Source organism: Ochlerotatus camptorhynchus, unplaced genomic scaffold (genome assembly GCF_037179485.1).
Source record: "Ochlerotatus camptorhynchus isolate MF236.1 unplaced genomic scaffold, CSIRO-AGI_Acam_v1.1 ptg000423l, whole genome shotgun sequence".
NCBI classification, from domain to species: Eukaryota; Metazoa; Arthropoda; class Insecta; order Diptera; family Culicidae; genus Ochlerotatus; species Ochlerotatus camptorhynchus.
The window spans coordinates 230,989-254,090 of NW_027040909.1; the positions used below are offsets into that span (position 1 = coordinate 230,989).

General features: G+C 38.6%; 1 protein-coding gene and 1 long non-coding RNA gene across 2 annotated transcripts in view; one reads left to right on the forward strand and one right to left on the reverse strand.

Moving 5' to 3' along the window:
- The window catches only part of LOC135711186 (uncharacterized), a 239,414-nt gene that overhangs the window by 101,658 nt on the left and 114,654 nt on the right, over window positions 1-23,102 (forward strand). The gene's annotated exons all lie outside the window — the stretch shown is intronic.
- Window positions 1-23,102, reverse strand: part of LOC135711166 (synaptic vesicle membrane protein VAT-1 homolog-like) — a 176,055-nt gene that overhangs the window by 8,202 nt on the left and 144,751 nt on the right. Inside the window, exons 5-8 of the mRNA XM_065233933.1 lie at window positions 22,414-22,629; window positions 5,340-5,485; window positions 5,119-5,278; window positions 4,543-5,053 (exon numbers count right to left, since the gene is read on the reverse strand). Coding sequence (XP_065090005.1) covers window positions 4,543-5,053; window positions 5,119-5,278; window positions 5,340-5,485; window positions 22,414-22,629 — 1,033 coding nt within the window. The remainder of the gene's footprint in view (window positions 1-4,542; window positions 5,054-5,118; window positions 5,279-5,339; window positions 5,486-22,413; window positions 22,630-23,102) is intronic.

Below are 23,102 nucleotides of genomic sequence, written 5' to 3' on the forward strand. Positions count from 1 at the left end.
GTCACCAGCGACTGGGCAGATCTTGATGGCATCGAACACAAGTAAAGTGCGACAGTTCGTTCTAAACGGTGAAATGTAATAACTTGTTATATATCGTTTGGAAGCTGGATAAATACCCATTTGTTGGACGTTTTGATCAACCGTGTATGTTATTTAATTCTTGAGTTATGATCACTTGAAAGCGTCCAAATTTACTTTGAATCGGGCTTTAGATTCATCAGAATGAACTCGGAGTTGTGCCTGGAAAATGGACCCCGGGGTCATTGCATGGTCCTCCAAAATATCCGAAACATCCGTTAAAGTGGTGAATTCAAGAAAACTGATCTCAGCTCTCTGTGGTTTTCTTAGAACTGCTCATAGACCTAGACCGAGAATAATTCCTTGGATTTCTTGGACTTCTTTCTCTTGACTTCTTGGAGATCTATCTTTGGAGTTAAAAGTTAACGACGGTATATCATAGTTTTTATTCATCACATCAAAATTTATCCAATAAACAATTTAAAAATATCGAGTTATTGAGTTCTTATTCATATTAATTTATGAATTGGTTTGAAAAAAAAAACGCGGAGCTCTAGGGTCAGTTCCATGAATTGACCACTTTTTCGAATGTTTCGGTGAACAACCCCGTTAGTCTTCAGAGTCCATATTCCGAACACTTAGCATACGCGCAGAATCTCGAGGCAGCGTTGCCAGAGGAGTGCCCCCTCTAGAGGACTGCTGGAGTACAGTAAAAGCAGCCATCACCGACGCAGCCGAGAGCACCATCGGGTACGTGGAAAGAATGGTTCGACGAGGAGTGCAGAGCAATTTTGGAGGAGAAGAACGCAGCGCGGGTGGTAATGCTGCAGCGGGGAACCCGACAGAACGTGGAACGGTATATAAACAGAAGCGGAAGCAGCAGACCCGCATTCTTCGGGAGAAAAAACGCCGCTTGGAAGAAGTGGAGTGCGAGGAAATAGAACTGCTGTGCCGTTCCCAAGAAACACGGAAGTTCTACCAGAAGCTGAACGCATCCCGCAACGGCTTCGTGCCGCGAGCCGAAATGTGCAAGGATAAGGACGGGAGCCTCTTGACAGACGGACGTGAGGTGATTGAAAGGTGGAAGCAGCACTTCGATGCGCACCTGAATGGCAAGGAGAACGTAGGCACGGGAGACCAGCGCAATGGAGGAAACGACTACGTCAGTGCAGCAGAGGACGGAACTGACCCAACTCCCACGCTGAGGGAAGTTAAGGATGCCATTCAGCAGCTCAAAAACAACAAAGCGGCTGGTAAGGATAGTATCGCAGCCGAACTCATCAAGATGGGTTCAGAAAAGTTGGCCACCTGCCTGCACCGGATGATAGTCCGAATCTGGGAAACATAACAGCTACCGGAGGAGTGAAAGGAGGGGGTAATCTGCTCCATCCACAAGAAAGGCGACCATTTGGAATGTGAGAACTTCAGAGCGATCACCATTTTGAATGCCGCCTTCAAAGTGCTATCCCAGATCATCTTCCGTCGTCTATCACCTAAAATGACCGAGTTCGTGGAAAGTTATCAAGCCGGCTTCATCGACGGCCGATCGACAACGGACCAGATCTTTACCGAACGGCAAATCCTCCAGAAATGCCGTGAATACCAAGTCCCAACGCATCATTTGTTCATCGACTTTAAGGCGGCATACGGCAGAGCTATGGAAAATCATGGACGAGAACGGCTTTCCTGGGAAGCTGATCAGACTAATCAAAGCAACGATGGACGGTGTGCAAAACTGCGTCAGGGTTTCGGGCGAACTATCCAGTTCATTTGAATCTCGCCGGGGACTGCGACAAGGTGACGGACTCTCATCAACATCGCTCTAGAAGGTGTAATGCGACGAGCCGGGCTCAACAGCCGGGGTACGATTTTCACGAAATCCGGTCAATTTGTGTGCTTTGCGGACGACATGGACATTATCGCAAGAACATTTGGAATGGTGGCAGAACTATACACCCGCCTGAAACACGAAGCAGCAAAGGTCGGACTGGTGGTGTCAAAAACGTCAAAAACAAAGTACATGCTTGTAGGCGGAACCGAACATGACAGGATTCGTCTAGGAAGTAATGTCACGATAGACGAAGATACTTGTAGTGGAGGAATTCGTTTACCTTGGATCCTTACTGACGGCGGAGGATGTGAGTCGTGAAATAAGAAGGCGCATTATCAGTGGAAGTCGTGCCTACTACGGGCTCCAGAGGAAACTGCGGTCAAAAAAGATTCACCCCCGCACCAAATGTACCATGTACAGAACGCTAATAAGACCGGTGGTCCTCTATGGACACGAGACATTGACTATGCTCGAGGAGGACCTGCAAGCACTCGGAGTTTTCGAGCGACGCGTGCTAATGACGAGTGGCGGCGAAGAATGAACCACGAGCTCGCTGCACTCTACGGTGAACCCAGCATCCAGAAGGTGGCCAAAGCCGGAAGGATGCGGTGGGCAGGGCATGTTGCAAGAATGCCGGACAACAACCCTGCAAAGTTGGTGTTCGCTACTGATCCGGTTGGCACAAGAAAGCGTGGAGCGCAGAGAGCGCGATGGGCGGACCAGGTAGAGCGTGATCTTGCGAGCGTTGGGCATGACCGAGGATGGAGAGCGGCAGTCGCAAACCGAGTATTGTGGCGTACTATCAACAATCAATATGAAACTAACGATTTTAAATTGTTTCACTACTTGACTAGCCTATTGGTCCCAAGCAAATCGATTAACATACCCCATTCTAGTCAAAATTCTAGTACTTCACTATGTTTGTTTTGATTCGCTATGAAAGTTTGACAGATAAAAATTGGATTTTCATATGTTTCGAGGGGTGCATCGATTAGCTTGGGACCGAAGATAGTACCAGAGCTGAGCCAAAGAGTTGAGCTCGTTTCTTCGGGACCTTCTGGTCTTAGAGTTACCTCTATGGTACTATTGTTGATTATGTCTTATCTTAAATGTGATGTTGTACAAATATATATACACACTAAGATTATTTTACAGATTTCTGTAAAAATTTCTAAGTGTGTATGTATGTATGAATGTATTCCGAACATAGCCCCGAATTCATTCTGATAAGATATCTATGAGTGCTTTCTAAAAAAAAAAAAAACAAGGAGCCCTAGGATCAGTTTCATGAATTGACCACTTCAACGGATGTTTCGGATCTTTTACAGGATCATCCCGTGGTCCACAGTTTAAATTTTCTGGTCAAAACTCCGAATTTATTGTGATACGTCGTCTTAAAAACCGTGGAGCTCTAGGATCAGTTTCATGAATTGACCACTTTTAGGGATGTTTCGGATCTTTAACAGGATCATCCCGTGGTTCACAGTTTAAATTTTCTGGTCGAAACTCCGAATTTATTGTGATAAGTCGTCTTAAAAACCGTGGAGCTCTACGATTAGCTGCATGAATTGACTACTTTTACGGATGTTCCGGTGGACCATCCCGTAGTCTCCAGAGTCCATATTCCGAACACAACTCCGAATTCATTCTGATAAGATGTCTACGAGTGGCTTCTAAAAAACAGCGGAGCTCTAGGATCAGTTTCCTGGATTGACCATTTTTACGGATGTTCCGGATCTTCCACAGGACCAGACTTGTGTCTTACCGGTAACTGACTTCTATAGGAATCCAGTGGCATCAGTACTATAGGAATCCGGCAGGAACGAATCCGTTCTTTAGAAATCTTGACTGTACTTCATTTTGAAAGTATTGAGTTAATTTCCAGTTTGGTGCTCAAAGCAGCCAGCGATGCCAACCTTCCAGATTTATCTGGAATCTTCCGTTTTTTATAGTATTCCCAGACAAGAGCAGACTATACATGATTTTTCCAGATTTTTCCAGAGTTCTCAATTCACCTTGATTCACAATGTTAATGAAAGGAGGCATCAAACGATTTTATCGCTATCGGAAAATTTAAAATATTATTCCTCGGGAAATGATTAAGGAGGACGATCAAAAATTTAGAGAGCTGATAAATCATAACTTTTTGAATTATTTCTGGATGAAACAAGCAACGTGGTTCACTTTTGGGGTTAAAGTATGAGTTACGACAAAATGTGGTGGTGAGCTGGCATTTCCTCAACTAAGAAAATGTATACCAAGTTTGATTGCCCTGCCACGCTCATCATCTTCCGTCGATCTGTTTGAAAATTTCCAATGGGAATTAAATATAAATTGAAAGGAATCTTGACACAGGCTTAACGTTTCAACAATTCATGGAATTCTAGTTTGAATAATTATGTTAACCTTCACACCAATGATAGTGGTTAGGTGCATGTCTCCTCGACAATCAAATTTAAATGTATTATTTCAAAGCATGCCAAAAAAAAAACAAACGAATAACCTTGTTCTGTTAAACATAAATGTGAACACATTGAAACAAATTGGCATATATTAATAAAAACTTCATTATGTTGAATATCCAGACAAATCCAGACTTTTTATTGTGCATCAGCCAGATTTTTCGAAAAACCACTTGGCAACCCTGGTTCGAAAAGTAAATAACCTAACCTAACCTGAAAACATCTACTTACCACTTTCCGTAGCATCCCCATTGGTAGCAGCCGGTTCTTCCTTCTTCTCCGCGCTGTCACCGTTCACCGCTTCTGGGGTGGTAGCAGAACCCGCGGCAGCATCTCCACCCTCACCGTTGGACTTTCCTTCATCATCCTTCTTCTCGTCACCATTTTCCGAAGACTTATCCTTTTTGCTGCTCTTGTCTTCGCTGGCCTGCTTCTTCGACTTGGTCTTGGCCGGGGTAGCTGGTTTCGGTTTCGGTTCCATAGCCGGATCCAGCACCAACTTGCCGATGTTCTTGCGGTCGTGCATCTTCTGCATGGCTTCAGCAACATCTTCCAGAGCCCAGGCGCTGTCTACCACCGGCTTGACCTTACCGTCCTTCCACAGAGCCAAGATCTTCTCAACGGTGGAACGAACGTACTCCGATCCACCCTGCTGATACAGCAGGTGTCGCAGATTGAAGCCGGTCAAACTCTTGTTCTCGTCGAACAGCTTGATCGGGGACACTTTGTCCACCTGCCACCACTACAATAATTCAGAAAATAGGATTAAACTTTTTGGTTTTTTTTGTCAAACCAAGAGGAACCTACCGAACGAGCAACGCTGAAGAAGCTCTTGGTTTCTCCTGTGACGACATTGGACGATCCGTACAGAATGTACTTGCCCATGGGTTTCAACAGTCCGTAACCTCGGCTGCATTCCTCGCCGCACAGGCAGTCCATGACCACGTCGACACCCTCGGTTGTGATCCTGGAAGCAAATAAGCAATCATCCAATTGTACCATGTGACTTAACCCACGCTGAAACTCACTTTCTAACTTCATTGACATAGTCGGTTCTGTCGATCAGGTGATCGATCAATCCTGTGGCAGCCAGGGCTTCGTGCTTACCCTTGGAGCAAACACCGAAGATGGTTACATTCGGAATGGTGCGTGCAAGCTGGACGACGGCTTGACCCTATTGCGAGGAGAGAAAAAAGGTTTGGTTTACCACTCATCATAAACATATTTAAAGATGGAAATTAGCGAATCAAAACCAAAAATTTGCAATCCGTCATGCGAGGGGCGATTAAAAGCCGATTATTTTTTATTGCCTGATGAGACTGATTTCATGACTTCAGCGGGGAAAAAAAAAGTTATGACATAATCACCCCTGCCATATCAATTTATCACAAATGTGTCAAGAACGAATCCGCGCGAAAGGACTTTCACCAGTTGTGCGCGAGCACATACAGCACATGTAGGTCGTGTCGTGTGATGCCTTGCATGTCGGGAACAGGAAGGAAACCCGGGAGGGTCAGCTTCACTGCTGGATAGATTTGCCACTATAATAGATGAGAACATATCATCGTATGCTATTAATGTCATAAACATGCTCGTTTTCCAACTTTTTCCCGTAATGGTCGCTAATTATAGTGACGGAGGGCACTAGACTGCCGATTGACGCCACTATTGGCGCTTGTTGAAAGATCCTTGGGGAACACGGCAGCATTCTACCATACAAATAACAAACTGGAGGAAACTAGTGCAAGGTTTTGCAGTCACGAAGTGTTTTCATGGACAGTTTATAAGAATTTCAGAACTTTTATCGAACAAGGTTAGCAAGGTGCTTACATATTTATACAAAATATGTGGTTAATTTTCAATTTTTTTCTTTGATTAAAAAACGCATTGTATGATCCAATTCACCCCTTCTTGACGCATGTTTTGCATGTTATGATTAAGCACAGGGCTGTTACAAGATTTTTAAAACTCGCAAGTAAATGTTGGACTAACATACCTTTCCTATCCCTACCAGTTACAAGGACGTGGTCAGGACAATCGTTATCTGTTGGAGAGGGATATGTCTTTATCTGGGACATAGTGATTATTTCCTAGTTTGAATGATACTTTGGTGCTCCCTTCCAACCCAGTTTATTTATATAATGAAAGTTTATGTAATGGAGAAATTAAATATATCAGAACATTATGTAAATATGAAATAATGAAAATAAATTTATCTGGATAAATTACTTGATATTCTACAATGAAAATATTGTACATACAATATGATGCAGCTCTATGTCTCCTCAGCTTCCAATATAAGAAAGTTGTAACCCTGAAATGTCCAGGTTATATTATGCAAAAAAATATTTTTAGCTCAAATAATAGGTACTTGATATTTTTCAAAAATGAAAAAAAAAAAATTGGATGTATAACAAACAGGGCTACAAATAAAATGGGCCTCCTATCTTGTCTACATGATGTCATGCATGACGAGAAACTAATTTCCCGGTTTTTAATATTCAACAAAAAACGAAATTGTACGCATTAAAAAAAAAAAACGCGGCCGACTGAAAATTTTCGGAGGTTATTTGCGGGGAAAATAAAAGCAAAATTACAGAAAGTATTTTTGAAGCTGAAAGTCTAAATTCAACTTTATGAGTCACTTTATGTATCCAAAACAAATCATTGATCTTTCGAGATACTTTGAAAAATCAATTTCTATCACTTTTTATGCTCGATACATCTTATGATTACAAAGAGATTATGGTCACTAGGCCAAATGTTACCCGGATAAATAGGTCATAAGACAGTATTGTGAAAAATAAGAGATTTAATGGAAGAAGAAAAAATGTTTCAGAAAAAATTAACTTAATACAAATGAGAATTAGAGGACATTGTTATCGGGATATCGAATAAAGAAAATGGGTCTTCACTTTGTTGTCTATACTAACATAAATATTAAACTTTCAGTACTCACGCTGATGTACAAAGTTAAACACGAAAAAAATATGTAAAACCTACTGACGTTGGAACTTGCCCAACGTGAAACTAAACATGGTTCATTAAATTTAATACCCACGTCCAATAGACCAATACTTGAAGAATATTACTGAAAGGTTATATACTGAAAGCAATTAGTAAATTACTTAAAGATAAAACAAGTATGATTTAAGAAGATTCCCAAGATTATATGACTTTGAAATTTGTGTAAAGTCTGAAACAAGAACTTTTCTTCAAAATTTGTGATTAATAACAATCTTCGTGATGCAAGATTTGGAGAAAAAATAATTCAAATTTGAGATTTTGATTTTTTTTTTCCAGATCACAGATTTGAAGAAAAAAAATATCATATTTATGAGTCGTGGAGGGATTTTAAGGGTTATAACAAATTACAGAACAATCTATAGAATCTTGCGGACAAACCCTGGAATTTTTAGTAAAATTTAAAAGTATTCAAACTGTTGACTTCAAACAAATATTAAGGAGAATTCCCTGATAATTTTCGAAGAAGTTTTGAGCAGAATTCAGAAACATTCTGACATGAAGTCCTTAGAAATTGGTAGATGAATTTGGAAGGATTTCTGTGGAAAAGAATGCAAGTATTAAATTAAATTCTTATGTAATTTTAGAAGATTTCAAACAGAGTTATAATAAAAAAATTAAAGGTAAATATCGACGTGATTCTTAAGAGATTTGTATGGGGATCGCGAGGAAAATGACAGATGATTTTTAAGAAGAATTCCAAGAGAATTAGGATGAGAATTCAACATATGTTCTAGGAGTGTTCTGGGGATAATTTCAACCCTAGTGCGAGAGATTCATCACAGAACTCCAGCAAAATTGATTGCAAAAAAAATTGCTGATGATTACAAAGAAATTCTTTAAAATACTCCATGGGGCTTCTAAATAAAATTTTGAAAGATTTTGTTGTTTTGAATAGAGTTAAAAGAAAATTTTGAAAAGAGTTTCAGAGAAATCAAAGTCTCCGAATAGGTTCAAGGGAATTCTAAGAAGGATTCCAATCAAATTCTTAGAAGGGTTTCAAGGAAATTCCAAAAAGAATTCAACGGTAATTATTACGCGGTGTGTTTTCTGGTTCATTTCAGCAGAATTCTATGATAATTCAGAGCAGAATTCCAAGTTAATTCTGGAATTCATATCATTAGAATTCTGAAAAACGAAAATAAATACCCCGGAGAAGAATAGTTCAGTGTCGGTTTTTTTCAAATATTTGTTTCCAAAGTCCAGCATCTTCAATATTTTCTTTTAAGGCCCATGCACATTACATCTGAGATTGGAACGATAAAAATCAATTTGAAATACTGCTTCATGATTATGTTCTTAAAACAAAGACTAAGACTGTATAACTATAACTGTAGAAAATTATGTAGCAAACAGAGCAAGACATTCAATTGGTAAAGAATCACTCTTTTTCTGAAATTCTGGGGTAAAAATTTGTTCCTATGGTGTGATTAATTAATTTTTCCCAGTTCTCTTGCCGAATTGCCGGCTTTTCCCGGTTTTCCCTGTTACTTTTCAAATTCCCGGATATTTCCCGGTATTCCCGGTTTGCTGGCCACCCTGCTAATGCTAATGCTGTTACAAGTTTTTTTTTTTAAATTTGATCCACGAAATCCGTGATTTCAAATATTAACCCACAACAAATTAAAAACTGTATTAATTGCTATAAAACACTATTTGTATTACTACTACATGGCATTTCAAACTTATAGTTTATAGCATATTAGCTTTTTGCCTGCTCTCAACTAAGTGTTCTATGAAGCAGTTCCATATTTTAATTGAGAGCTTTTTAATGCCTCGACCATCCTAAGCCCAAGGAAGTTGAAGAATTTTTCATCCCGAAAAATTAGTAGACCGAACGGGAATCGACAATGGACTAGCTTCGTAGCTGCGCCTAGACCGACTGAGCTGAGGGGGTATCGTTTTTACCCATTAAAAAAAAAATAATGTAGCATCTTCATTTATTTATGTTCTGAGTAGTATAGATTCCGAGCATTTAGTAAACATAATAAAACACCCTTACATCATGAGATTCTATTGAATAAAAGCAGCCTAGCATTTCCGAAACATTATTTTAAAACATTTATGCATTTCTAAATAAAATGCAAAAACTTGAAAATGACATCCAAATCCCAATAAAAAGTGAAAAATAAAATCATAGAACGTCTTGCCATGCAATACATTTAATTTGAGGTTTTAGGGAAAATTTTAAAGTATTTCTAAGGAAAAATCCAATGGAATTGAATTATGAATTCTGAGGATCGTTTCAACAAATATTTGAGGAAAATTTCTTTAGAATTCTGAGAAGTATTCCAAAGAAATTCCGGTGATAATTTTTGGAAAATTCAAAAGAGAGTTCCATGGAAATTATGAGGAGCATTTTTAAGAATTAACGCTCCGAAAACGATGCCTTCTGTAAAATATGTAACGACAAATTGGCAATGTTTGAAAAATCATTGCTCATCAATTAATGAATAGATTTTAAATCTATTGATACTGAATATATCTTTAAAATCTGTTATTTCGAATGGCGCAAATAGATTTGTAATTCGTCAATAAATAGCAATTTTGCCGTTACACATTTTACCGGAGGCATCGTGTTCGGACTGTTTATGGGAATTCTGAGTATGTTAATTCCACGGGAATTTCAGGAGAATACTAAGTAAATGCTGAGGAGAACTCCAAATGGATTTTTTCTCGGAGCATTTTTCGGGGAATTGCTAAAAATATTAATAAAATGAAGAGCATTGCAGAGTGAATTCAAAGTTTTCTGAAATAGATATCCATGAGAATTATGGAGGAAGTTAGAAGAGAATTCAATTGTTTCATAAAAAATTTCAAGATCCTGGACACAGAAAAAGGATCAAGATTCTTAGATTGGGATAAAAAGGAAATTCTGAGGCATAGATTTTTTTTTTAAGATTTCATGCTTAGAACATTATATCACAGACAAACAGACATAAAACTCGAAAACTGTTCATCGAACAAGCATTTAACGGTCAATTTAAAAGTATCGTAGTTGGTAGTACCGCCACCTGTGGCACGCATAGTCTATTCCCTTGCGTTTGACGTTTACAAACTACCGCCATCTGTTCAGCGTACTACCATAGTGTACTCAACAGATGGCGGTAATGTTTTAGCGACGATGTTTTACAGTGAGAAATATGCAATGTGTTATGTCTGTCTGTGGTTATATCTTGTTAACACAATTAGAAAACTGGTTTCTTATATAGACATTCAAAGCAAAAAGTGGTAAATTTCGTTAAAATTTGTAGTTTTGTTCCTTATTGTAAAATATTAGACACATATTTTTTTTTTTTCTTTAGGGTGACCATTGATGGTCCAAAAAATCAACTTTTTTCAAAAATCACTTTTTTCAAAAATTTATAACTTTTGAATCACTGCGCCGATTTCAAGGACCAAGATATCAAATGAAAGGTAATTAAATAACAAATATAATGATGTTAAAAAAATTAGCTTTCTTATTGAAAAACAATGATTTTATTTGTTTTTTTTTATGGTTTTCATGGTTTGTAGACAGAGGGTGCAATATGTTTTTTATATATTTCCTTGAAAATTAAGATTTGGGTTTTCCCTTAATACTCCTATACAACTAGACTAGAATAGGAAATGGTCGCTCTTATGAAAAAAAAATAAAATACGGGTCTAATATTTTGCGATAAGGAACATAACTATCAATTTTTACGAAATTCTGAGAACCACTATATCGTTTTGCTATGGAATGGCTGTATAAACGTGAAAATTATCCAGAAACTCCTGGAAAACTCAGAAAATTATATTTAGAAAAATGAGTAGACACGCTGCATAAGAACCAGCTTAAATGTTTCTTTAATTGTAATTTCAATTTGATAATTTAATAAATAAATTCACAATAGATCAAGACGAAGGCAAAAGAAACCCCTATAATTTAAAATTATATTTCTAGATAAACAAAAGAGATAAATCATTAATATTAATGGCAATATTTGAGTTGATGCTATTGTAATGAAACTTACTGATTTGATACAAATTCTCAACATCATTTAGGTTAACTTTGACATAACGTTATGTTAAAATGCGTGTCGATGCTGTGCAATATTGCATTTCATTTAAATACTGTATTTCCAACTATTGGTTCTCTATGCAATTACAAATTGATCTGGTAGTAACGGAGTAGCGGTCGTGGGCGATCAGTTATGCTTATGCTCATGCAAGTGAATTTACTAATTAACCATGGATCATGGTTGGATTTGATGAGTTTGTTCCAGTTAAAAACAATCTGTTTGCTGCCCGGTGGGATAACCTCGATCGCGCGTGATCTTTTGTTCGGATTTAGTTAAAATAAGCATGTTGTTTTTTTTGTGTCGTTTCTAGTGAAAAGGAAGATAAAACTGCTGTAATTTTAATTTGTTGTTTTTGGATGCATGAGTGGCTAATTGTGTTGTGTTTGGAAAAGTCATTCACGATTTGTTCGGTCACGTATGCTATACTTTAGGTGCACTTAAATAATGTTATGCACAAGGCCGCTTTTTAGCGTGCGGGTACTCGGAACTTGTTATCGTTGTCGTCGTCGCCGTTGGTACCAGGTTTGAATGGTTACGAAAACAACTCGATCATAGATGGTATGATGTGATATGAGGGGCTCGGTGGCCATACATATAAAGCGACCACTTTTGCTTATTTAGTAGAACATCATGAATTTAATCTCAGGCTTCTCCACATTCAAGACTCGTTAATCGCTGTTGCAATATAAGGAGCTCGTTTGCCTAGTGGCAGACGTTTATGTTTACTGAGCAGAAGACCGTGGGTTCAATCCCAAGCTCCTTCGCGTTGTAGGATCGTTAGGATATCAATTCAGCTTACCATTTATCAAAACGAATCCTGATGCAAGCCCAACCCTCTTACCCAACATCTCAGTTATTCCTCGTGGAAGTGCAGAGGATTTCTCGGCTTCCATCAAAGCGAGTGTCACGCCAACCCATTCCTTTCTTGACCTGCGTTCAAGCGCGGCCTCCGCTGGTTTTGCCTAGTTTGAGATCATCAGTTTTTACACGTTGAGGACGAATGCTAGTCCCAAGCATCGTCTATTGGTTCTCTGTGTAATTACAGCTGATCTGGCAGTAGCATACACGGGCGGTCAATCATGCTCATGCTCATTTAAATACTGTATTTCCAGATTTCAATTCCAATACAAAAGTTTACTGTAACTGTTTGACTGGATGCGTCATAATACACGATAAAAAGAATATCGTGATAACTTTTCTCAACAATGACCGAAAACAATTCACGCAATTAAAATTAATTCCGCAAATTTTTGTAAAAGAACATCAGTCCCTTCGTGATTTTCGCGCCATCATTTAATGTATCTACGATTTTCACGACTGACAGTTCAGATCCGCGAAAAATCCACGCCTCTTGTAACAACCCTGTAAATGCAAGTCGTGCACTGGACAATCAAGTTAGTTTGTTATCCATAAAACAAGGCAAAGACACTCAATGTTAACTGAGTAATCCATAATCGTGACACTACTAGATCACATATGATATCGGGCAAGGAATGTTAATTGCATATACCCATCGTGCAGCATTATTCTAAGTAAGGAAAATTACTCCAAGCTGGGTCAGACTCGGTGAGCTCTATCATTGAAGGTAGTAAATAATAATTTTATTACTCATTCATCATAGTTTTCGAACCGCACAGGAACAACAAGAACGGTTTATCGATTAAAACGAGCAGCTGTTGCAGGAAATGAAACTGCAGTGATGAAGGGAAGGGAAGAGTGGAAATGTACGGAATAGGGTGATTCAAAATATAGATTTTGCTCCACTCCGCTCAATCGATTATAAATCAGGTCCTGAGATTTCTCCCAAAATTAGAGCTTATTTGATAGCGATCTCATGCTCCACTGACTCTTTAGGGTTCATATGGGAATACTATGGCAAAAGTGTACTTTTCATTCTCATCGACCGAGTCTCTTTCCATAATGATTTACGGGTAAGCATACTATCCATTCTTATGTGCAATTGAATCTGATACAACTTTGCTGAAGACCACTTTTTGATTTAACTTCAGGATAATTATTTATTAATTGATTTCGAAATCGCTATCTTTCTGATATAATTAATCAACTGCCGTCAGGGCAACACTGCTTCATGTAGTATGGCATACACGCTAACTTGAAAGTACCCATTAATGAGCAAAATGTCACCCATTTGAAGTAAAGTGGCTTAACTCATTAATGGGCTATTTTTTATTATCCTGACGTTCAATTAAAAAGTGGTACTTAGCAAAGTTGTAGCTGATTAAATTTCACATAGGAACAAATAGCACGCTTACCCGTAACTCATTACGAAAAAGGCTGGAACGATGAGAACGAAAATTCACTTTTCACATAGTATTTCTTATATAAACTTCAAAGGGCCACTATGAAATCCCAACCAAATGAGCTCAAATTTTGAGAAAATGATCAGGACCTGATTTAGAATCGATTGAGCTGGGTGGAACGAAATCGATATTTTGAACCACCCTAGTTCGGTACCATATATTTCAGGCTGACATTATTTGCGTTGATGTAAGACAATATGACTGATAAAGGAGCTATTTAAATGATTAGTCATCACTGCGGCAACCACCAACCGCCACACTGTCGCGGTCTGCCTGTCAGTCGTCACGTTGTGCGTTTGTTGCTGCGAACAAACAGCAAGCAAATGCACGTCTCCGGATCGTCCCGTACTTCAAGTAAACACGAAAATACACAGTAGGATGAGCCGGATGGATGGAATAAATATTGTCCCCTCCTGTTTGCCCGTTCTGCCCTACCGCACTGACATATTTCTTGCCGGACTAAGTTGAGAGATAATGCTAAAAGCAGACCCATTGGTGTAAATTAAGTGATTGAAGTTGCTCTGATGGTAACTTCGAAGAATTGGTTCTGGAACGATAGACGTGTTTTTGTTGCTCTGATAACAAGTCAAGAAGAAAGGTGACTCGTGCCGTAAACATTACACGTTATCTTCAGCGTAAAGTAGGGCATTGTGCAGAACAAGCTTCATGTTTGCAAACGACGCCAAATTATCACGGCCAAGGAAGCTTATGCAAAAATCCCGCAAAACAAGTCAAACTCAATTTAGCTCGTTCATGGCAATCGAATTTAAAATTTCATCGATTCCAACGTTACGGTGCTGCTCCTGTTGGTCCTACTACCGCAAAGGTGGAAACTCAAGCAAATCAAAACCCCCTACCGCATGCAACCAGGTGGGCGCCCGACTGTCTGTCTACACACAGCACGCTTGAGGAGGGCAGGTAAACCACTTTTCTCCAACCCCACCGACCTCACTTTAGTGGGGAACAGCGCGCAGTAGCACAACCAACGCAACACGGTGATGGTGACTAGGATTCTCCGTGGAAAGGTACACTCGCTCACCCTCCAATTAGGGCCTATACAAATTTCAACTCACGGGGAGAGGAAGTCACCGGAAAGCCGAGCACGGAAATTGATTTTTTATATTTAGAATCAAATCTCAAATATTATCTGTTTTCAAAAGGTTAATTTCAATTAAACTTACACTTTGATAGAATTTCCTGGTATTTAGGTTTTCGACTAAGCAGAACAATTATCCAAAGCCAAACCTTACGTCAGCTAAATTTCAACATTTTTTTTAAATAAATTTAAAGGCTGCTTGATCCGAGGACGGCCCCAGCGTACTGGTACATCAAGTACTACAACCGAAACCCAATTTATGGTCCTCATTTCCATCAGATGGCTGGTCTTTCTTCGGAAAAGCAATTCAATCCCAAGCGTCACGGACGTCTACTAGTGATCAATTATTCATTCGCCTGTAGTTTCAGACGAATTTCTCGGTAATTTTCTTACGTGGCCTAGCCCCAGATAACAAATCGATACGGTCAACCGACACTGGGGCACCAACGTACGTAATTGCTTGCTGCGGGCTGCGAGTAGCGAGCGGAGAGGGTAGTTGAATTGCGTTCGCCTGCAAGGGGTTAAAAATAGTGTGATAAAGGATCTTTATAGCTAACGTTATGGGCAGTAAACGTAATACAGAAATTAATATCATCATAACAATCCTTAAACTTTCTTAGGAACCATGCATAAATGACTTTGTATTTAAGAATTTAAGAGGAGGGAGGAATCCAGAATATCAATTGACCACAGGTAACAGGAAAAACCTGTTTGTCATAAAGCAATGCTCTAGCGACAGAATTACTAACTAAAATTATGTCACTTTGACCAATTTTGCTGAAAACACAAAGCTTCAAAAATGCCACCCTGAGGAGGTATTACTTTATGCTACGTATTGGTAGTCCTCCGGCTACTGAGTCACACCCCAATCCGCATCGTGCTCTCTTGCCATGAGGATCTATTTGATTTTTGCTGAAGGAAGTGTTACCGCTACCTAAAGCTACAACAAATTTAAATAGCACAAATAAAAATTTTCTACCTTGTTGGATATCGATTTGGAAAATTCCTTTTAGATCCTTCAGATTCTTATAGTAATCTGCTTGAAAGTCGATTTCAAGAAACATTTTACTGCCGCCATGGCGCCTAAACGCAAAAAGAAAAAAGCAATCTCTTGGTCCCCCTACTGATGAAATTTATTGAGCAATCAATTTGATATGCTCACGGATGATCATCATCTAGGCAAAATTCCATTAAACAATCTCAGCTTAATGCCAAGAAGGAAAAGGTTCCCCCTATTGTCATAGCAACTTCCAATTTCTATGCTCTTCGCATGGAACTTTTGAACTTCGTTAAATTAAAGTTTTCACTTCAAATTGGTCGTTGGAGTAAATGCCGTGTATTGGCTGAAACCTTGGATGGATTCAAAAGTCTTCTAAAGTATCTTAATGAGAAGCAAGACAAATTTTTCACTTGCGACACCGTAACTGAACGTCTGTTCAAAGTTGTCTTGAAAGATCTGCCCAATGGTGAATCCTTGAATCAGATCAAAGATGAACTGGCAACATTACTTGGAGTTGAGCCACTCTATGTAATCAAAATGAAAATGAAATTCCGTCCTAGCGATTCACGCAATGGGATTTCTAATGATTTTTATTTAGTTCACTTTAATATTAGTGAACTAAGCGGCCTTAGAAAAAGCTTGTGCTATGCTCTATGTCCGAGTGAAATGGGAACACTTTAGGAAAACTGGTGGCCAGAGATGGGGTCACGGAACAAAAAAATGCTACATGCCAGCTAAATGCATGAATTGTGGAGATTCCTCTCATGAAAACATCGGCTGTCATGTGCAGGAAGATCATGAGAAATTTAAATGTTCAAATTGTGGTGAAAACCACAAATCCAATTTTTGGGAATGTAAGACTCGCAAAGCAATCCTAAAATCCATTCTAAGCTCCACGTTCCCAACCAGGTACTCATTTCTCTGCTGTTAACGATCAGCGAGGAATAAATTCTACATTCGTACCCGAAGGTACAAATAGCTCACCTGCTTCAAATTCTTCATCTATGCCTACAGCTAACAAAGTTCAGCAAATAAATGGACATGATTACTGATATGCTAAAAACTAGCTCCATGTTTGATGCCATTCAACCTGGAATTAAATTTGCGAACAATATCGTCATGACTTTTTTCAGTAATGAATTTTAAATCATAAAATATTTTGAATTGGAATGTTCGATCTCTTCAAGATAATGAAGACGAGCTATTTAGCTTTTTGAGAGTTCATAACGTGAATATTGCCGTTATAACTGAAACGTTACTTAAACATGACCATACGATTAAAAGGAAGCGAAGCCAGTGGCGGGATTGCCATCATTGTACAAACTTTGGGAGTTTCTCTCGATACAACATTTGGACCATTTACCTTTATGGCTGCCTATTTACCATTAGAAACATACCCGTCATAGGTCATAATTCTACATTAATGGTGATTTTAATGCAAAAAACCGCTCATGGAATAATGCTCAAAGCAATTCCAATGATAATATTCTGATTGATGATTGTTCTGCTAGTTATTACACTATTCAATATCCAAACAGCCCAACACTCTTTTCTTCAGCAAAAAATCCCTCAACTATTGATTTGGTCTTAACTGATTCATGTCAACTTTGAAGCTCTACTTTCAATTGCCATAGAGATGATTGAGAGCATTTATGGAATATAACTTCAATCCAAATATTCCTTTGCAATCCAAAGATGATGTCAATTATGCTCTTGAATCTCTGACTACTTCTATAGTTGAAGCAAGAGCTGCCTCAGTATCAAAATGTGAGGTTATATTCGATTCAATAACAATAGACGATCAACTTCAGCTCTTGATCCGTCTGAAAAATGTCCGTAGGAGACAATATCAAAGAACACGCGATCCTGCCAGGAAAGTTAATCGGCGGGATTTGCAAAAACAAATTAAAAAACGATTCTCTGTCCTGAGGTACAAAACTTTTGAAAATAATATTTCTAAATTAGACCCAAGTTCTACAGCTCAAAAGCCTATTCCATCGCTAAAATAAGGTGGCAACATATTGATCACATAAAGCAGGCCACTCTCGATGTGTGCCACGCGATCGTCTGTTTTCTCGGCAGCAACCATTGTGTGGTCCTCCTCATTGTTCTTCATCAGCAGTTCTTTCGGTCGATGCGTCGTCGACTTTGGAAAGCAACCGTTTCGTGATGAGTGTGTGAGTGCTGACCACGTTTTGCGTCCATTGCTGCAATGGACGCGCTCTGACCCTCGTTGGCGTACAACAATTTGCCATACAATGAAACTACTGGAAGCGGCTCCAGTTCTGATGGAGGAGGCTTTTTGGATAGCGGAAGATAAAGTGTTTATTATGTTGTACCTTTTGACTATAGTTTTAAGATGTATTGTATAGTGACCAAGAATCCTCGGCTCTGTAAAGTTAATTCGGTTGAGCCTTATCAAATAAATTGATGAACAAAAAAAAAAAAATATTGATCACAAATTCGGAAAAAGCTCAGAAACTTGCTAAGCAATTCGAGAGCTCCCATAATTTCAGTTTGGGTCTTACAAGTCCTATTGAGAATCAAAAAGCTAGAAATTTTCTGAATATTTTTGATGATTCTTGGAGGACTGATTTGGACGAAGTAAGATCTACAACAAAAAAAGTTTCATAATATGAAAGCTTCAGGTGCTGATGGAATTTTCTATATCCTCATCAAAAAACTCTCAGAGAGTGCCTTGTCTTTTGTGGTAAAATTATTTAACAGATGTTATGGCATACTTTCCTGATAAATGGAAAAATGAAAAAGTTGGTCCAATTTTGAAGCCGGATAAAAATCCAGCTGAAGCTTCTAGCTACCGTCCAATAAGTTTGCTTTCTTCAATAAGTAAACTTTTTGGAAAGATAATTTTAAATAGAATGATACTTCACATCAATACGAACTCAATGTTTGCAGATGAACAGTTTGGATTTCGCCATGGGCATTCAACTACTCATCAACTCTTAAGAGTTACCAATTTAATTCGTTCAAGCAAATCTGAAGGCTGCTCAACTAAAGTTGCTCTTCTAGACATAGAAAAAGAGCATTCGACAGTGTTTGACATGAAGGTTTGATTGCCAAATAAAAAAAATTCCACTTTATATTATGAAATTAGTTCAAAATTATCTAACTGACAGAACTCTGCAGGTAAATTATCAATATTCCAAATCTGATCGACTACCTGTTAGAGCAGGAGTTCCTAAGGGTAGCAGTCTTGGGTCTATATTGTATAAAATTTTCACTTCGGACCTCCCTGATTTGCTTCAGGGTTGCCACAACTCTTTGTTCGTTGATGACACATGCTTTTCCGCTAAAGGAAGACGTCTTCGTGTTATTTGCAGCAGACTGCAGAAATGTTTAGATATTTTCTCTTCTTATTTACAAAAATGGAAGATTTCTCCCAACGCTTCCAAAACTCAACTTACAACATTTCCACATAAGCCTAGAGCTTCCTTTTTGAAACCTAGTATTAGTCACATAGTCACTATGAACGGAGTTCCAATTTCTTGGTCAAGTTAAGTGAAATATCTTGGATAAGTACTTGACCAAAAATTAACATTTAAAGATCATAATGAGGGCAGTCAGGCCAAATGTAACATATACAAAATGTTTGTATCCTCTTTTAAACAGGAAATCCAAACTTTGCCTGAAGAATAAATTTCTAATATTTCATTTTTTTTTTAGACCGGCCATGCTTTACGCTGTGCCAATATGGTCTAGTTGTTGCACTACCAGGAAAAAAGCGCTTCAAAGGATTTAGAACAAAGTTCTGAAGATGATTTTGAGCTTGACTCCCTACCGAATGGTGAGACTTTAAAGCAAATTTCCAACAACATAATTAATAATTTCAGGCAAAACCATTACAATCCTCAATTGCAACGATTAATTCCCTTTATACTTACACACTTAGAAATACCTAGTCTTACAAGTGACGTTTGATTGAGCAGAATTTTGCGTCTATTATGACTCAATTCTATGTCAAAATGTACGCTCTTATATGTCAGTCTAAGAACACCTAAATTTACATTAATTTTTCTAAGTGTGTAGACAAGATTTAGTTTTTCGAAAACCTGTTTAAAATACTGAATTAACAAGGCAGGAACAATGTTAAAACACTTTGATATATATCATAACAATTGAAGCTGGTAAGTTGCTGTAGTAGCTATTGCCAATGTTTGATATTAACGTTAAGGATCTCCAATTATGTAAATTGTTAACTTCACACATGAAGTAATAAAAACATGATTAGTTAAAGTAAATAACTCTAGATAGGAGCTTACCATCAATCATACTGTCATTGGTCGAAATGTACAGTAGCTGCACCTCCCCGAGCCGTGTCTCCCTGAGATCGTTTAGTTGACGATGATGGGAGCCCAGACAGAAGCAATCGATATAACTATTTCCACACTTTAGGAGATACATGAGCAAATTGGTGATCATCCCTCATCAATGGATGAGTTTGGTAAACGGGATGCTCAACCCGATTCGTACCTTCCTCAAAGTTGTCCTTTGCTCGCTTTCTACATTCTATATACAATTTTCACACTGCCGTCTATAACAGAACTATCAACTCTATATCTAGATAGAGCTGGAATTAGGACGTAACAGCTTTTGTAAGCAATGACTTCTATCGATAATTTCTAGGAAGTTAAAGCTTGCCAACGCAAATCAACAACATCATCGAGTAGAGGAAGACTTCCCCTACCCGACGGTTATGTTGGTTTCAGTAGGCGTGCCTTGAGTTCCTAGAAATCGTCGATAGAAGTCATTGTTCATAAAAGCTGTTACGGCCTAATTCCAGCCCTATCTAGATATGTTCATCTTCTCATCTATCGTGAGAAGATGATCAGTTTAAGTCTGATATTGACGTTAAATATCAGATTTACAGTGGTCATTTTATACGATACGATGAGGAGATGAAAGTATAGAGTTCCTAGTTCCGTTAGAGTACGGCAGTGTGCACACTTAGAAATTATCGCCGACTTCGGTCATTTTTACCCAAATCTGAACAGCTGAACTGTTCGGTAAAATTCAATTACTTTTCAGTTACTTAGAAACTAAATCTCCACTAAAATGACAAGATTTGATCATTTAAACAAGGTTGAACATGTTTTGAAATTAGTTTTTAATTCAGTGGACTTTAAAATGAAGGTCAAAGTTTTACCGAACGTTCAGCTGTTAGGATTTCGGTAAAAATTTACCGAACACGAAAACAAAATCTTAGTGTGTGGAAATCGTATAAAGATAGTAGAAAGCAAGCAAAGGTCAATTTTGAGGAGGGCACGAATCGGGTTGATTATCTCTTTTACCAAACTCCCCTGTTGGGGAGCGATAATGAGGGGTATATCTCCCTGCCACCACTGGCAAAAGAGATAATCGCTGATTTGCTTACATACTTTAGATGTGCGGAAACAGCTTCACACTCAAGTCAAAATGACGTTAAGCAACTCCAACTATGTTAAGCAACTCCAACTATTCAGAGAAAGATCTGAAAACACTGAAAGAGTCATTGAATCGCAATAATATCAAAATAACAAAGTGGTATCAAAACTAAATAAAAAAGTACCTCAAAAAGATGACATGGTAAATAAAATAACTCCGGGACAAGTTGTAAAAACGCAAAAATCATCAAAACGCTTACAACGGCTTTACAATAGTCAAAATAGCACATATTTACCTATGTTTAAAATAATAAAGTTGCGCATAATAACTCTTAAAACGCCAAAACGAACATAAGATCATTGGAACGACCTGAAACCTTTATAATAGTCATGAAGACGACAACTTTCATGATAATCTTGAACTGAATGGGTTGAATGGACCAAACAATCAAAATTACCATAACTTTCCAAACTGGTCGTGAAATGTCAAAATAGCCTGAAATCACCAGTTTTGAAAACGCCAAAGCAACCTTAAACATTTGGACATGTTTAAGGTTGCTTTTAATCCATTAATCAGAAACATGATATTGACTACAGATTTTAATTGTAAATCAATATGGATTATCTTAAGGAAAGAAGCATAAATGACGTACAATATTAGGGTAACCAACCATGTAAACAAATACGCAACAACCCCGTCTTGCTAAACATTTGTTTACGTCTCATGAAGCTCCATCATTGGTCCCCCTCCCCCTTGTAGCGTATTTTTCGACATGGCTGGTCACTCTGAAATGATACGCCATTTATGCATCTCCCCTAATATAATTGTATATTCAAAAAAAAAAATAGCTTGAAATTAAAAAAAAAAACATTACCAGTTGTCTGACTGTCTGACCTGAAGGCAATCGCTATCCAAAGATTGAGAAACGCTGCCCAAGAGGAAGAACATATATTTTGTTACACCACACCTACACTCTTTTCATGACTAACCGAAGTTCAAACAATCAACCGATCCCACGATAAATCCCTCACGATATCCCTATCGTCACGTTCCCTCTCTGATGGAGTACTTGTTTGATAGGTAGGAACCACAATAAACTTCCATTCACCCGTACCTACCTACCGGTGAAACATGACCTTTCTATAGATTCGCTAATTTACCACCAATTACCCAAGGACAAATTGTCCTGCCGAATCGTTCCCGTAGACTTCCTCTACAATAGAACACAATACTTACCACACCGCCTCCGACGGAATGCAGCAGGATGGACTTGCCCTCCCGCAGCGAGATCAGGTCGAAGATGAGGATGTACGCGACCAGGTAGTTCATCACGATGGCTGCCGCGTCCTGGAATGTCATCTCGTCCGGAATGTGGTACACGTACTTGGTCGGGACGGCGACCAGTTCGGACCAGGCGCGGAATTCCGGCAGCGCAACGACACGGTCTCCGACCTATGAAGCGAAACGAAAGAGATAAAAAGAAAGCAAACTCATCAGAAAAGTGCCGCTCGTATAAATAATGGAGAAATGCTGCACGGGAAGCAGGATATTTCATGGCAATGAGGATTAGCCGAAATGACGGTAGCGTGGCGGTACCATTATTTTGACATGCTGATGACTTTCGTATAATCCGGGCGAAGGTAACGATAAGAACGAGAAGAAAGCATACAACATCTGAATAACAATCAGCCAAGGGAGTGCACGTTAATAAACTTTTTACGTGTCCCCTCCCCTCTCCCCTCACCAACTGCGGTGTGATCCTTTAATGGTATGTTCCCATCGACGACATCAGGTTCGGAAAATATTTCTCGTCCAAAATCGTGTCCAGTTGCTGGAAAACGTTGCAATTGGAGCGAGACCTGACGGAAGCTTTGCAGCCGCAGTCTAAGGAAGTGAGTGTCCACAGCAAAAAAAAAATCAAAACA